Source organism: Haliaeetus albicilla, chromosome 17 (assembly GCF_947461875.1).
Source record: "Haliaeetus albicilla chromosome 17, bHalAlb1.1, whole genome shotgun sequence".
NCBI classification, from domain to species: Eukaryota; Metazoa; Chordata; class Aves; order Accipitriformes; family Accipitridae; genus Haliaeetus; species Haliaeetus albicilla.
Window position 1 is genome coordinate 12,190,905 of NC_091499.1, and position 15,753 is coordinate 12,206,657.

At 46.8% G+C, this 15,753-nt stretch overlaps 2 protein-coding genes across 2 annotated transcripts; one reads left to right on the forward strand and one right to left on the reverse strand.

Annotated features, from left to right (window-relative positions):
* Nucleotides 1-8,781: 8,781 nt before the first annotated feature.
* Nucleotides 8,782-12,153, reverse strand: BORCS6 (BLOC-1 related complex subunit 6). The gene is given in 3 exon segments (XM_069804845.1): nt 8,782-11,649; nt 11,652-12,083; nt 12,085-12,153. Coding segments are annotated over 3 exon segments (1,194 nt in total). The 3' UTR covers nt 8,782-10,956.
* Nucleotides 12,105-14,448, forward strand: PNRC1 (proline rich nuclear receptor coactivator 1). Its single transcript, XM_069804846.1, has 2 exons — nt 12,105-12,692; nt 13,375-14,448. Exons 1-2 carry the CDS (start codon nt 12,261-12,263, stop codon nt 13,813-13,815), a joined length of 873 nt encoding a protein of 290 aa, XP_069660947.1. The 5' UTR covers nt 12,105-12,260; the 3' UTR covers nt 13,816-14,448.
* Nucleotides 14,449-15,753: the final 1,305 nt, after the last annotated feature.

The following is a 15,753-nucleotide window of genomic DNA, read 5'->3' on the forward strand; positions in this document are numbered from 1 at the left end:
AACTTCTCCAATGGGAGTCCTTCACAAACTGCTCCAGCGTGGGTCCCTTCCATGGCATGCATCCTTCAGGAGCACACTGCTCCAGCGTGGGTCCCCCACGGGGTCACAAGTCCTGCCAGCAAACCTGCTCCAGCGTGGGCTCCTCTCTCCACGGGGCCACAGGTCCTGCCAGGAGCCTGCTCCAGTGTGGGCTTCCCACGGGGTCACAGCCTCCTTCGGGCATCCCCCTGCTCTGGCATGGGGTCCTCCCCGGGCTGCAGGTGGAGATCTGCTCCCCCCTGGACCTCCCTGGGCTGCAGGGGGACAGCCTGCCTCACCATGGTCTTCATCACCACGGGCTGCAGGGGAATCTCTGCTCCGGCACCTGGAGCACCTCCTGCCCTCCTTCTGCACTGACCTGGGGATCTGCAGGGCTGGTGCTCTCACATCTTCTCACTCCTCTCTCTAGCTGCAATTGCTGGTGTGCAGTTTTTTTCCTCCCTCTCTAAATCTGTTCTCTCAGAGGCACTTACCACCGTCACTGACGGGCTCGGCCTTGGCCAGCAGCGGGTCCGTCTTGGAGCCGGCTGGCATTGGCTCTGTTGGACGTGGGGGAAGCTTCTAGCAGCTTCTCACAGAAGAAGCCCCTTTAGCCCCCCCCGGCTACCAAAACCTTGCCACGCAAACCCAATACAGCTCAGTATGGGTATAAAACTGTCCTTGTCCAGATGGACTTTTAGGGAGTTGTTCAGAGAGATTAGGTCCTTGAGAAAGGGAAGAGGTATGAAGATGACTCTGTACTTGCCTGAAATGAATTTCCTAGACCTATGACTAGTTTGTTGGGGTTTGGCTAACAATCTTTAAGCACTGTAAGGGTGCAGGCTGTTACTGGAAAATGTTAACGCTGCTTCTTCAGAAAAGTCACTTTGTGAATTCCTGTGTCTATCTCTGCTCTACAGAAACTGCTTTTCAAAAATCACTTTGGGGAGAAAAATCTCCACATATCTTTCCATGTACTGAGAGTTAGATCTGCTAAAATGAGTTTAGTATTGTATTTTTTACTATAATTGGATATTTTGTCAGAGAACTGCTACATGACACATTCTAAGCTTTCTAAACTTCAGTGAAACTTCTATCAGTCGTCTCAGTCGTTACAGTGGACTGTAACTCAGGCCCTACCTATACATGTTCTCTAACAGAGAATTAGAAAAACGTGCCAGCAAACATTGGTACACAACAGGAGAGAGTCATGAATAGAACTAAAGTGATTTATTAAATGTAAATTATTGAACGATGGCACAGAGATAGTCTCAAATGAGTATAATCAGTATGGACACGATGCTGGTTATACACAAGGGTATGCTGGTTTGAAATAGGAAGCCTGTTTTGATTGTATCTCAGATGCAAAGTTTGATTACCACAGAGGGAACAGGTAGAATGAAAAGACAAGGCAATTTGTCCTGAAACACAACCCACTTCATTATTTTCTGTTATTCTCTACACTGCAGCTTGTACCAGCTTTGAAATGGGTAGAGCTGTTGCTAGGTTATCTTCTTTACCCACTCAGTAGCTGAAGTTTCAGCCAGGCAGAAAAAAATTTTTATACATCTAACAGCATAAAATTAAAATCCAAGGCATCATTTAATGACTATTTCCAGTACAACCCTGCTTCTAGCTATGGGCCCCTTTCCTGGGAGCAGCCCAACTACCAGCACAAGCAACACACTTTTGTGGGCTGTAGGTCAACAAGATTTGAGTGGTAGCAGCTGCAAGCCCTCCCTGAGCACTGCACTTAGCTGTGAGCATCAGGCTCGCACACCCTTTCTTCTCCTCCATTCCTCCCTTGCGCTGAGCAACCGTCTGTGCAGTGAAACAAGGCGGGGGATCTGTGCAGACGAAAAGCAAACAAACCTCCCCTCCCTCTTTGCTGGGCTCAGCTGTGTCAAGTTCCTCGCCCTGGTTCATTTTGTGGCTGCCTAAGCAGTACAGATAAACTCAGAGGGAAATGCAGTCGATGGTCAGGAGCAAATGGGCAGGGAAGGGGCTGTTCAGGCTGCTTTAACACACGCCTGGCATTGCCAGCAAATATCAAAACATGGCCTCAGTTTCTCTTAGATTTGTGATCTACCAAGGATCTGAAGCAAATTTGGGTCAGCCTACTGTGTGAAGCTGAACCAATAAAAGTACACAACTGACATTATTAACCCAGACCTTGAAACAAACATTTCACTCATACTTGTAACAGAAAAACCGTGTGTGAATTTTATTGCTGTACCTTTTAAGATTTCCAGTGTGGAAAAGACAAAACTCAGGAGGGGTCTGGGATAACCATAGTCAGCAAACTATGGTTACATCCACTGTTGTTCCTGATCTAGCTATGTTCTTTTCCATCTGTTACTGACACCCACCGTCACCATAAAGAAGCTTTTTTTACCTTTGGGTGGCAAAACCACACGTACAAAAACTGGCAATTGCTTTCTCTTTTTTATGGGGTGTGGGCTACAAAGGATGGTTCAATTACATTCATCATCTGTTTTATGTTAAATGTTATTTTCTTCTACGTGAACCATGGCATCCAAAAGCATGATAAATAAATGTGTATCCCATTTCAACAGCATTAATCACCTCAGAGGTAAAGTAATGTATGTCATTGAAGGAGATAGTGGCTGCAGTGGGTACTTGCCAGCCCTGCAGACCCACGGTGATACACGCAACCCACCACCTGACCTATTTATTCTTCCTTCTTCCTTCTAGAGAAGCAACCAGGAGCCAGACTTGCAGATCCCCCTGTGGGATCGCTGATCCTTTTCTGCCCTAGGGGCATGCCACTTCTGCAGCAACTCACAAAAAACGCTCTTCTTCTGCAGTGAGAATTCCCTTTCAACCGTGCCTGCTATTGAATAGGTTTCCAAAATACAAGTATTTCAGCCTACTAGCACACTGGCTGTGCGAACACAATGTAGGCACAAAGTGTATTTGTTGATGTACTTTTCCCGGAGGTAGTTTAAAAGAGCAGTGCAATCTAGAAAAAATGATCCACTGACCAGAAGGAAAGCTGGGAATGGAAAAAAGAGCTTGGTTGTGCTGTTCCCCGAGGTAACTAATAACTGAAAAAGGATCCAAAGAAAAAACTCCTAATAAATAAAATGGTATAGCAGAGAAACTTTTTCATATGACTCCCCTGTGTTTACACCATCCAGCTGCCTTTTTACAGAAGTAATACATTATGTTAAAGATATACTACCTAGCAGGCGGCAGTGACAAGTCATGCTGCTGAAGGTACGTTGTGTAACGAGAAGTTGATTGTCTATGTTCAACCCAGCAAACTTTTGTTTCCAAAGTTTTGTGCAAATGGTTATCAGCAAGACATTTAAATCAAAGTCTCACCTGCAGATTCGCAGAGAAACAAATGTTGTTCTGTCCCAGTCTTTGTTTTGTCTATTTCTGAGACAAAGTATTCATCCCTATCTCCAAGCATAGCTCATAAATAACCAAGGACAAAGAGTAAGTGCATGTGATTTCACAACCGTAAAAGCTGATGAACGAATGCTGCAACCAAAAATTTCTGCAATGCTATGTATATTCCAGTAGTCATCAACAAGTTACACAATTTTTCTGGTTAATATTAACACATAGGGGAAACGTGTTCCATGACTCCTACTTTACTGAATGTCCAAATCAGTTAGCTCACTTAACAGTTAAAGTGTAAGAAACAGACCCTGGTGTTTGGTTGGACTGAAGTCTCTGCAATCATCGCTTACAGGTAGTTTAATAAAAAGGTTGTACATACTTATTAAGAACTGCCTAGTTGACCTTTATTAAAACTTGAATTTTAACAGCGTTTAAGCTTGGCTTTTTATAGCTAATCAACTCAGTACAGCTCTGTATTATTTTTTGTTTTAAAATGACATTCTAACACTTACATAGAATTTGGTTATGACTTGCATTTGACTGTGCATCACTGAAAGTAAGGGAAGAATAATCTTGTTAAAAAGGAATTTATTTGCCATACTAAGGTATGTACACGTGAATCTTGGTGAACAAATGGGAGGATCTGGTTTGGCATATCCTGTACTCCTAATATGCAAGCCCATCCTTCTTTACCACTGTTCCTTTCCAAGGTTTGTTGCAAGTAATAAATATAACACATCCTACTAAGTTTTGTAACTTCCACATAAATACATACAGCTCTTAGTAAAGTCAGTGAGAGCCCTGTGTGTGTGCATGCCAAAAAAAGGAAGGCAGGGAGACCAGAATTCCATTTAGCAGTGGTCTTACTCCAGTATTTACTTAATCTATGATTAAAAGGAAAAACAACATAGTTTGCTTTGGGGGCTTGCATGTATTTTATAAATATTGCATCACCTCTCCACCTCACATGGCATTTGGTATCCTATAACCACATCCTTAAGAGCCTATGCAAGCAACAGTTATCTCTTACCAGATACATCACAGCACACACAGTTACACCAGTATTATTTTGCAAGTAGTTTGTTCAGTTTGATTTGCATTTGTTGGCATATTACTAAAGTAAATCAGAAACAAGTAATAAGACCTAGCTCTCTTCTGTTACAGATGTTGAATTTTTCTGTAATGACTTCTGCTTAGTGTAGTAAGTAGAAATCTACTATCTATGTAGTTTCTGAGTTGCCAAGTCCCAAGGCAACTTGTTGATTTAAAAACAAGAGTTGGTATTCTGGATACAAGGAGCTTTGCAGAAGACAGCAACAAGGCAGGTACAGTGAAAGCAAGGGTAAGGTAATTTACTAAGAGATTGTAAAGAATAAAGGAATGAGTGACATCAAAAGAGAACAGGCAGCCAAGGACTTGCAGATAAACATTTTGAATTTGAGGCAGAATATGAATGAAAAACAAGAAGGGCAGCTGAAGGAGGATGTAACTGAGCTAAATAAGAAGGATAGTGCCTTGGTAGTATGATAAGAACACTGATGTAGTAAGTCATGCAACTGAAGACAGAAGATAAGTGGGATGAAATAACAACGCTGAGAACTGATGAGGCCCAGAACAAGGTTTTGCCGGGGGGAAATGCAGCACAACTGGTGGCTGTGGAAAATGGTGAACGGGGTAGGGACAGGGACTGTTCTAACTATCCAAATGCTCTCAGCAGACCGAAGAAAGCTGATGACATCGGAGCAGGAGAGATGAAAGACTTGTAGTTGCACATCTCTTTCTCTAAAGAGGGAAACAAAACCAAACTAGATCCATGTCATCAACCAGAAATGGCACATGGAAAGTTTTGGAAAATGGAAAATCCCAATCTTGCTCAGCAGTGAGAAACTCCCCTCTCCTTCCAGCTGAGGACACGTCACTGTAAAGTCCCAGCCTGAAAAAAAAATCCACCGAGTAACCAAATTGTGTAGGCAGTGAAAACAGAAAGAGGAACAAAGTCAAATGATACTTTGATTTTAAAGGAGTTTATTTTCATGTTAGCATTCCCTTGAATGGCAACAGTTCAAGTTCAGACAAGAAAAATCTCATTAGAGTGAAAATGGCTGGTAAACATCGCTGCTGATATTAGGCCATAGAAAGCAAGCTCATTTATTAAAAAGCTAAGATTTCAACTTGGGATTTTTTGGATTTTCTGCTACTGAGTGTAGTCAAACAATCCCAGTGACAAGCCAGATACCCAGGATTATTACATTGCTGTAAAATTAGAAATTATTGTCTGGCAACTTTGTGGCATTTTCTTCCCCTTCATTTACATGTTCCTCCATACAAGGAAGCTGTCCTTAACAAAGCGCTTGTAACAATTCACTGGGCATGGCTCTCTGTCTTAGAAGCAAGTTCAGTGCTGGGAATTTCTCCAGCACTGTCCATAAAGTAAACAAGGAAAAACCATGGCTAGTCACACTGAGACAAGAAATACACTGTTGGACAAAATTCTAGGATTCTTCCCTCTCTAACTAGCATTGATGAAAATAAAAATATTGACATAAATTATTACCCTTCTCTGAAAAAAAATCAACTTTTAACAAAGGTACTTCATTACTGTGAACAGCAACATTAACTCAAATTCTGGAACCAATTGCAGTGACAGCGCTTTCTAGCTGTAATCTAGGAAAATAATCAAGATAGCTTTAACTCTGCTTTTCTGCTCTCCCAATTAATGAATGTTGCTGCATCATGACTGATGTACACAGCAGTCCAACCCTGCTAACGAACAACAGATGCCAGTTTTGCAAGTGTTGTGTAGACTGCCCCATCTCCAACTCTATCAATATTATAATTAACATGTAGTATTTTATTTTCTTTAAACTTGGGTTCTCTTAAGTCTCATCAGGATTCAACACTACTGCAAGAGCCATCTCAAGCATGTCACCCTTCACAGCCACAACTATTATTATTTATAAAACTGCCTAAGAGCATCAATTAGCAGTCTTGAGGTGGCGGGGAGGTATGTTTTTTTATTTAGGTTTGGGTTTTGCATTGCTTCTAATGTGTATAAATAGTAGGAAGGAACCAGAACTACAGGAAGGTTTGGAATTTTGATTCTTTATCATTTTTCCTGTTACAAGATAAGGGCGTAATGCTACTATTTTCGTAACAGGGGGCAGGAGGATCTTGACTTCTCAGGTGGAAGCTTGGGGCCCAAGTCCATTGATCACGTCTCTACTTCTGGAGCTTTGAACAGCAAAGAATAACAATGACAAAAGCCTTCCCCAGGCACTAAGCTGGAGCAGCAAATGTGAAACCCAGCTGAGTTTCAGTTCCTGCATCTGATGCAGTAACTGCATTAAGCTTTCTAAAGGAGAAATGTCACATATCTCTCTCTTCCATGTGTGCTCTTACATGCATGGCAGGAGGATCCAGGAAATGTTTCCTGAATGGGGCCACGGTGGGGACAGAAGTGGAGACAATATTCACAAAAACGTACTAATTGGACCCTTGACAATTTTTATAGGAATGTCCTTTTCTCAAAGCAATTTCCTAGCAATAAAAGCAAATTGTGACAGCAACATAGACACAATCTGCTGATCGTTTAAAGGGCTTTTTCACACACCAGCATTGATGAGGATGAGGTACGTGGCATCTGACAGCAAGATCCCATCTTATGTTGGATGACACCTACTGCAAGAGGCCTCTATCTTTAAGACTTTTCAGTTTCAGCTCCCACAGTTTGCTACAAGAGCTGAACTACTAACTCCTCTGGAAAGCTGCTGCTAATTTTGAAGCTTTAAAATTAAGTTTTTTGTCTTCTGGTAGTACAGCCATGCTATTTGAAACCATTTAAAAATAGTTCCCTCTTTAATGCTAAGAGTTATGCTCTTGGATTCAACTCACATGCTGTTCCTCATGCTGGCAACTCAGTCAAGGCCTTACTCATGGGAGTAAGTACTGCCATAAATCTGGACATTCCAGCCAAAAGACTTATGTATTTTAGTGTCTGGCTGGCAGCAAGACACACAAAAAGTTGATATATTTACTTATTGAATAACTGATGCAATTAAGTAACACTGAAAAAAAGTCTTAAAGGTAAAATGTCTGTGATGTTCATTCCTGCTTTGGGTGACTGGTTCTTGTTTTCAGCTGTAACAAGGTTTTATCTGGCAAAGCTCTTTTAAATAGCACGGATATGGAATCAGTTCAGAGTCAGGGAATATAAAACCCCAGGAAGGAGGGAAGGAAAAAGCCTGGAATGAAGCAGAATTCCAACCATACCTTCATCAGAAAAAGGGTTTCTATAGTCAGATCTGACATTTGTCCTGAAGGAAAAAAAAATTACCAAACTAACCTAATTCCTAACAGAGTAACCTAAATCCTAACAGAGTCACTGGCGGTTATCAGGGCAGGGAAGTCATTCCTGGCGCATGGCTAATTCTGTATCTGGCTTTGCTTAGTACTCTACACGTCATTTTATTTTGTTAGTTTTCTTCTTTGACCTTGTCCGTCTCGTCACAATGAAAGTTCACTTGGCAGTTGACGAGGAAAGGAAAACAAGACCAATTGTAAAGCTGAGTGACTAAGCAAGAAAATATATGCAAACCCATTTGAAGGTCTTGGAAAATCCAAACATGTTTTTACTCTGCTCACTGATCGGTTAAGCAAAAAAAGGCTAAAAGAACCTGAAAGCTTTCACGCTCAACGTCCCTCAGATGGAAAGTGCCAGAATTACCACAGGATATGCACAAGAAAGCCTCGACTGGGATCAAAAAGGCAGTACAGAAGTCTCTGGCTGCAGAAGGACCAGGTTGACCAGAGGCTACTGAGCTGCACGTAGCTCACAAGTGGTTCACATGGGACTCCAAGGGCAGGGCTGGCACACAAGACGCTGGCAAGTATCACCATTCCTGCAGCAATGGAGGCCGGTATGGACAGGGGGGCTGGAAACCACAGCAGCTATGCGATGACATAGCGATATCAACTGTGGTGGCACAGAACAGGCTTGCATTGTTTCGGCCATGCCTGCCCCGGGAATGGCAAATGTACAAGGCAGACACCTGGTAACAGGAACCACTTCACCTAGCTCGGCTAAGTCTGCCCTTCAAAAAAGCTGAAGCTTTCAGACAGACAGTAAAAACCAAAACCAAACAGTGTAATTACTGCTTCCTTCATGCGTGTAATTCACTAGTCATCCCTTTTTCATCACATGAATGACATCATTGTCAGAAATTACTGCCCGAGGTCCTAGACTGAAACTGGCTCTGCAATCACATTAATGGGTCTCTGTACAGATGCGGGAGCAGAGTTTAAATTAGCTTTCAAATTATTTTACCAAATAAGAAAAGCAATAATAATTAGGAACTGAAACACTTCAACAACAACTAATCACTAGCAAAAATATGAAAGTAAACATTTTATTCTACAGACTTGACAATTTTAGCAGGGAATTAGCATTCAATGTAGGGGACTGCAAATGAAATGCTATCTAAAACCAATAGCATACTGAAACACATGTGCTTTAAAGGCTTCACCTTAGCCTGTATGAATGAAGATACATATGCAGCTGTACATATATGGCTATACAAATAAGCTTGCAGGTCGTTCCTGTACATTTCAACAATACTCACAAGTTAAGCAAGATCAAACTTTGGTTTTCACTCTTGACATATACAAAACATACTTAGCAAAACTCCTGCATCCCCATGACAGCGAAGTTCAAACGTTCCCAACAGTAACACCCCAAATATATTAAGAGCACAGCTGTTTGCAGTGGTGTTGAGAAATCTTTAGTGTCTTCCAGGCCCATGGGCAGGGGCCATTAAGTTCTCCTTTTTGTCTCCTCTAACCTCTGTTAGACCTCTGGTCCCTTTCTGGAGCCACAGCTGTTTCCCAGAAGACAGTACCACAAGAGCTGTGACCACAAAGAGCATGATCTGGGCACAGCCCACTTTCAGCCTTCTCCCAGTGCCAGGGCTTCAAGGCCACAGGTGAAAGACATCCCTGTGTTGAGGGAAAGACATGGCCATCTTGAGAAGCCCAAAACAGGCCAGAGACTGGCATTATGCAAACCAGGGTGGCATAAAACCGAATCATTTTGTTACAATTCAGTATTGCCTACACGCAGAAGCACAGTGTATCAGAGTGTCCGCCGCGCTCTCGGTGTTTTTAATGAGATTATGGTGGGGTAGCAGCTGCACCCATCATAAACCCATCTGCTCTTCGACCAAAAGTTACAGGACTTGCGTAGTATTTCAAGCTACCTTTGCTCCAAGGCTTTTCGGAGCTGCTGGTCACGGAAAGCACTATACACATACATAAGATCACAGTGATCATTTCTCTGCTGAAATCTTGTTACGAACACATTTGTGACCTAAATGGGATTGCTAAGAGCATCACCTAAGAGGCTAGTTGCATAGGAACCATAGCGAGCAGAGAATTCGGCTACTCTCAGGCCTCAGAGGAAGTACTTACTGATACAGCAAAATCACTTCTGCATACAGTGATGCATATACAAAAGCTTCAAGTTATACAAACAAATTCTCCCAAAGCACCCATTTTATGTCAGTCATACACCCATGTAATGTCATCACATATTCATGTTCCTCATCTAATTAAGTAGGTGCTTTCCCAATTGAAAAAAAAAAACACACAAAATCACAGGATCATTTCACAGCGAGGCCATTTAAACTTCTACACTGTGAAAACTGTAGAAACTAATAGAGCCAAAGCGTATTTATTTTATCCGAAGGCTTTTATTTAGAACTTTGCATATAGATTTGTTCTTATCTGAATCTCAATTATATTCCATGGATTCTATATTCCTCACAGAAAGCAAGTGTCTTTGCTATATATATTAAATTTTGTCTTCTCTTACAACTGTGCCCTGTAAGAGACAGCAGCGTTCTGTGTGTTTATTTGCTGTAACAGCAAAGTGAGAATTACTTGTCAGGCACTAAGTCAACTACAAGTAAGCACATATGCCTTTAAGCATCAAGCAAGTGTTCACAACAATTGCAAATTTGGTAAAAAAAAAAAAATACCGACGGCTGCTTTTAATTAAGATTGGTTAGTTTTTCCTAGCCCTCAATAAATAGAAAGCATAAGGCATGTGGGATCCAAATTCTTTAATGGAGCTGAAGCTAAAAAGCACCGCTTGCCGTGTACCCCGCGATTTCAACCGGGGCCTTTTTTCCTTCATCGGTTGCAAAAACTTCACTTCCTCCAGATTAAGGACAGCGGACCGGCCACAGCTGTCGGCTGGTCACGTACAGGGGCACACACACACACAGAGGGAAGGAGGGAGAACGTCCAGGCGAAGAGCTGAAGCCGCCCTGTGCGGGCCCGCCGGCGGGGCTACCGGAGAGGTCTGAGGCGGGCAGCCGCCGGGCCGGGGCTCCTCGGAGCGGCCGAGCCCCCCCCGGCGAAGGCCCAGCAGGCCCGCTGCTGGCACAACCAGGGCGGCGGGGCCCCGCTTTCCCATCCCCGGCGGGCTCCTCGCCCGGCAGGCCGGCGGCAGCGGCCAGAGCGGCGGGGCGGCGACCCCCCACCCCCCAGCCGGGTCGGGTCGGGTCGGCGCTACTTGCAGAGCCCCTCCAGCCGCTCCAGGGTGCCCTTCATGTCGCGGATGCGCTTGGCCAGGGCGGGCACGGGCTGCATGGCGCGGTCCAGCTCCTCGCAGCGCGCCACCAGCGCGTACATGGCGCGGATGCTGAGGTCGGCCGCCTCGCCCAGGCTCTCCACCCCGTCGCGGTAGGTCTGGATGCAGCCCACGCTGAGGGCCGTCAGGGCCTGCAGCCCGCAGTGCACGTTGCGCAGCAGCTCGTCCACCTGCGCCGCCACCTGCCCGGCCAGGGCCACCACGTCCTGCAGCGCCCCGGGGTCGATGGCGGGGATGGAGCCGCCGCCGCCGCCCCCCGCCGCCGCCGCCGGCGGCTCGCCCCGCGGGGCGCCGCTCAGCCGGATCCGGCGCTCCAGGTTGTTGGCTACGAACTGGGTGAGGCGCCCCTCGCGCAGCACCGTCCCCTCCAGCTCCAGGGCGCTCGCCAGCGTCGCCCGCCGCCCCTCCGGCAGCTGCCGCCCCGCCGCTGCCGCCGCCGCCCCGCCACCGCCGCCGGCGGCCAGGCTCAGCGCCTCCAGGCTCCGCTCGTCCCGCCTCCGCCCCGCCGCCTCACGGCCGGGTCCCTCCTCCTCCTCCTCCGCCGCCGCCGCGGCCGCTGCCGGGGATCCGGCGGCCGCCGCGGGCCGCAGCGCCGGCACCTCCATGGCGGGCGACGCGTGCGTGCCCGCGTGCCCGCCGGCGCTCCGCCGCCCAGCAGGGGGCGCGCCGCCGCCTGTTTACGTCTCCCTCGATTAGCTACGGAGCGGGCGGGGGCGTGACCGCCGCTGTTTGTGCGCCGCCCGATTGGCCGGCAGCTCTCTCAAGGAGAACCGCCCGTCCCGTCCGTTCGCTTCGCACTGCGGGCCCGTGACTCGGAGACGGGGGCGGGCCCGCTGCTCGTGTCCGCCCGGATTGGGCGGCCCGCGGAAGCGGGCGCGGCCTCAAGTGTTTGTGTCGCTTCCGATTGGCCGGGGCGGAGCCAGAGAGGCCACCGTTTCGCCGAGATTGGCGGCGCCCGGTGAAGGGGCGTGCCGCTCGCGCCATCCTCGCACGGCGATTGGCGCGGGGGCGGAAGAGGGCGTGCCCCGCTCGGGTAACAACACCGGGGCGCAGCTGGCTGTTCCTTTCACTCCCCCGCCATGTTCTCCTAGCAGCGGATCCGATTGCGCTACCATCTCAGCCCACAAAGCCTAGGCAGACACTCGCCAGCGACCCGATCCGCTCACCCCCGCCTGGGCTCGACCCCTCTCCCCGCTACAGCTCTGGGTACCCACATCCCACCATGGTCACCACCACGGCGCCGCCGCCCTTCCTGGCTCGGATCTCGGCAGGCACCGAAGATCCCCGGCGGCTGCCCTCCGTTCTTCTCCAGCGCCTCCGGCGAGGGGACAGCAACTGTGAGAACCAGCCCAGCTGCTGCACGGCGGGCCCGGGGGGCAGCGCGCGGCCCGCGGTGAAGAGAGTCCGGCGGAAGAAGGGAAAGATCCGGCCCAGCGCCGCCGGGCTCCTGCCCAGCCGCTACCAGCAGTACCAACAGCATCGCGCCGGCCTGGGGAGAAGGACCCCGCTGGGAACGCACGGCCCGGGCGAACTTCGCGCTCACCCCGCGCCGACGGCCTCAGCCGCCCCCGGCATGGTAACGACCTCCCCCCCGGAGGACCCCCCCGCGCCCGCCCCCTCGAGACCCGCGCCCGGCAAACCCCTCAGGAAGGAGGTAAAGACGGGGCTCCCCTACTTTGCTCACTTCTTGCCCACCCCCCAATCCCCTTCTCTCCGCGGGAGGGGGCAGCTCGCCCCCTCCCTTCCCCCCTGCGTGCGTGTGGACGAGCGGGGGGAGGGAGAGTTTCCGTTACGCCCGCTCGGACGGGGCGGGGCGGGGGGAGTGGGCGTAGAAAGAGAGAAACCGCGGGCGGCGATTGGCTGCTCGGCGCCGCCAATGGGCGCCCGCCGCTGCGCCCAGCAACAGCCGGATTTAGCCTGCTGGCCGCCGGCCAGCTGCTCCTGCGCGCGCAGGCGGGACGTGCTGGGGGCGCAGCGCCCCATGGCGGCGGCGGCTGTGGCTGTGGAGACGGTGAGCCCCCCGCCGGCCGAGAGGGCTGTGCTGCCCGCCCTGCGGCTGGAGGGTGCCGGCAGCGAGCGCGTAGCTGCTCACGGAGGAGTTGAGGAAGACGTGGGATAGCTGGGAGGGGGTCGGATCGGGTCGGGTGGTTAGGCTGCGTGAGGCGGCCCCCAGCGCCTCGGTGCGGTGCTTCGGGAGCCCGGCGGAGGGGCGGTGAGGGAACGGGTGTTGAGTCCGGCGAGCGGCCGCCCCAGTGGCGGTTCTGTGCCTGTGCGCTACCGGAGGCACCTCTCGAGGAGAGGGGTCGTATGTTGACGTGGATTCTTTGTCTCTGCAGTTCTTAAAGAACAAGATGGGAAAGACTGAGAAGGCTGCCATCCCCTACAGCCAGTCCGTTCACGGTTTACATCTGTGTGAACAACCAAAGATCAACAGACAGAAGAGTAAATGTAACGTGCCACTGACAAAGATCATCTCGGCAAAAAAGATAGAGAACTTTTGGCAAGATTCTGTATCGCCAGAGGTAACTCAGAAGCAGGAGAAAAAGCCACTTAAAAACACAGAGAACTTCAGAAATGCCAAGTCCAAGAAACCTGTCACCCTAACTCAAGCGAGCCAAAAAGAAAATTACGCTGGGGCAAAATTTAGCGACCCACCATCTCCTAGCGTCCTTCCAAAGCCTCCCAGCCACTGGGTGGGCGGCACAGCTGAACCGTCTGACCAAAACAGGGAGTTGATGGCAGTCCATTTGAAAACTCTCCTAAAAGTTCAAGCATAGTTTCCGAGATCTGCTGAGTAATTAGCAAAGAAAACTCCATCCAGGAAACTTAAACATGCCTTGTTGCAACAAAAATAGCAAAAGACTGTCAAGTCTTATAATCTCATTAAAAAATCCTTGTATTATATTTTTTATGGTTGTGTAAATAGTGTACATCATGTATTATGTGTATATTCTTGTTCATACTTTGAGAGGTACATTTTAGTTTTGTTATGAAAGGATGTATTTTGCACTGCCTGAATGGTAGATGTCTTGTATATAAAATACGGACAATTTTAAGTGTGTGCTTGACACATGAAGACTTGACTTCATTTGCACAAGGTAATGAAAATTTTGGAAGGAGAGTACAGCTTTCTGATTTTAAGGTTCCAGATCAAATGTGAATGTTTTATTCATGCACTACTGACAATAGTATTACATTCTGTGTCCCAATCGGTTATAAACATGGAATTTTCATACAAATGTGAAGTTTTGCTCTCTGCTCTGGAAACAGTATCTGGAATTCCTGTTCATCTGTTTGTTTTTAAAATTAACTGGAATTTGAGTAAAGTTCCAACCCATCAATTTAAGCACTGCTAATTTCTTTAAAGAAAAAATAAAAAATTTAAAAAACTAAAAAAAAAAAAAAGAAAAGAGCAGAGCTTTCTGCCAAAAATCCAATTGGTCACTAAAAAATTAAATAAAACAATTTGGCCTCCCCTTAATAATGTCTCTGTTTTTTCTTTTGTGTGTGTGTGTGTGTGTGTGTGTGAAGTATGTGAACTTATTTCATACATCAGTAGGAATATTTTGTCTTTCTCAGCCTTTAACTATCCAAATAATTAAGAGATTCCATCGCTCATTAAGACATCCTTGTGTTTCCTTTATCCTTCCATTTCTGGAAAGTTCGGATTTCAAGAAAGTTGGGCAATTACACACTCGTTCATGCTGCAAGGCTCATTAACTATTTTCATAGTAAGTGGTTATTAAACTAGCTGATACTGAAAAGTAGCAGCAGCAGAAAGTTATGGGTGGGGCAAGTTAAACTTGATATTTTTCACCAGATTTGTCTCTTGCTGAGAGCTATGCTGGAAATGGTATTCTGATCCAGAATTCTTAAGGTATTGTAGATTAGTCTGATAGGCATGTTGAGGAGATAACAGATTCGCAGTTACTTTGCTAATCCAGTATTTAATTAAGATTAATAAAGTGGGGAATAATGTGAAATTTACATAAGATAGAAAAGCATTTATAAGTTTTTGGATCCACTGAAAAAAAAAAATTCTCTGGGCATTAGTGTCCTAGGAAGGATACATAGGAATTTGCACCATGTGCACTACTGCTTCTGATAGCATCACTTTGTTCTGTGTGTGGGAATTGGCAGTACTTGTTAACATAGCCTTGAACTGAGGTTGGTCAAAAACTTAAGGGAGAATTTCTTTGCTTTGTTTATAGGAATTAATTATATACATGCAAAATTTTTCATTATAATGCTACTAGGGTATTTAGCTATATATGTTCTAACGAAGAGTTAATACAAAATTTTTGGTCCACCCCAAAGACTTCCAGGTTCGCTGCCTTGCAAGATAGACCTGGATTGCTTGATTAATGGTGGTACATGCTCGAGGTAACGTATGGCTTCAGCAGCCCGGTTTGCTGCCTAATCTAAATACTCAGTAATGCAGTGTGTGCTAGCTGGCCTTCTAAAAATGAACAAAAATCCTCGTTTTTTTAATTTTTTAATAAATGGTATTAGGGCAAAGAAAAATTCTAGTGGAATCTCACTAAGGATGACTCAATTAGACTGTAAGTCCCCATTTGGTATATGCTATATTGACCTGATGCTGTGCTTTTTTTTTTTTCTTCTTCCTTTTTTCTTTTGCCTGAATGTCGTCAAGCGCAAAGGAAAATGCCTTTAGCTGTTCCCCATAGCTTTAGGCAGTGGTTAATTTTGTCATC

Coding starts and splice junctions, on each gene's coding strand:
- PNRC1 (XM_069804846.1), top strand. CDS start 12,261: ATGGTCACCACCACGGCGCCGCCGCCCTTCCTGGCTCGGATCTCGGCA. Junction 12,693..13,374: donor GCAAACCCCTCAGGAAGGAG/GTAAAGACGGGG, acceptor TTGTCTCTGCAG/TTCTTAAAGAACAAGATGGG.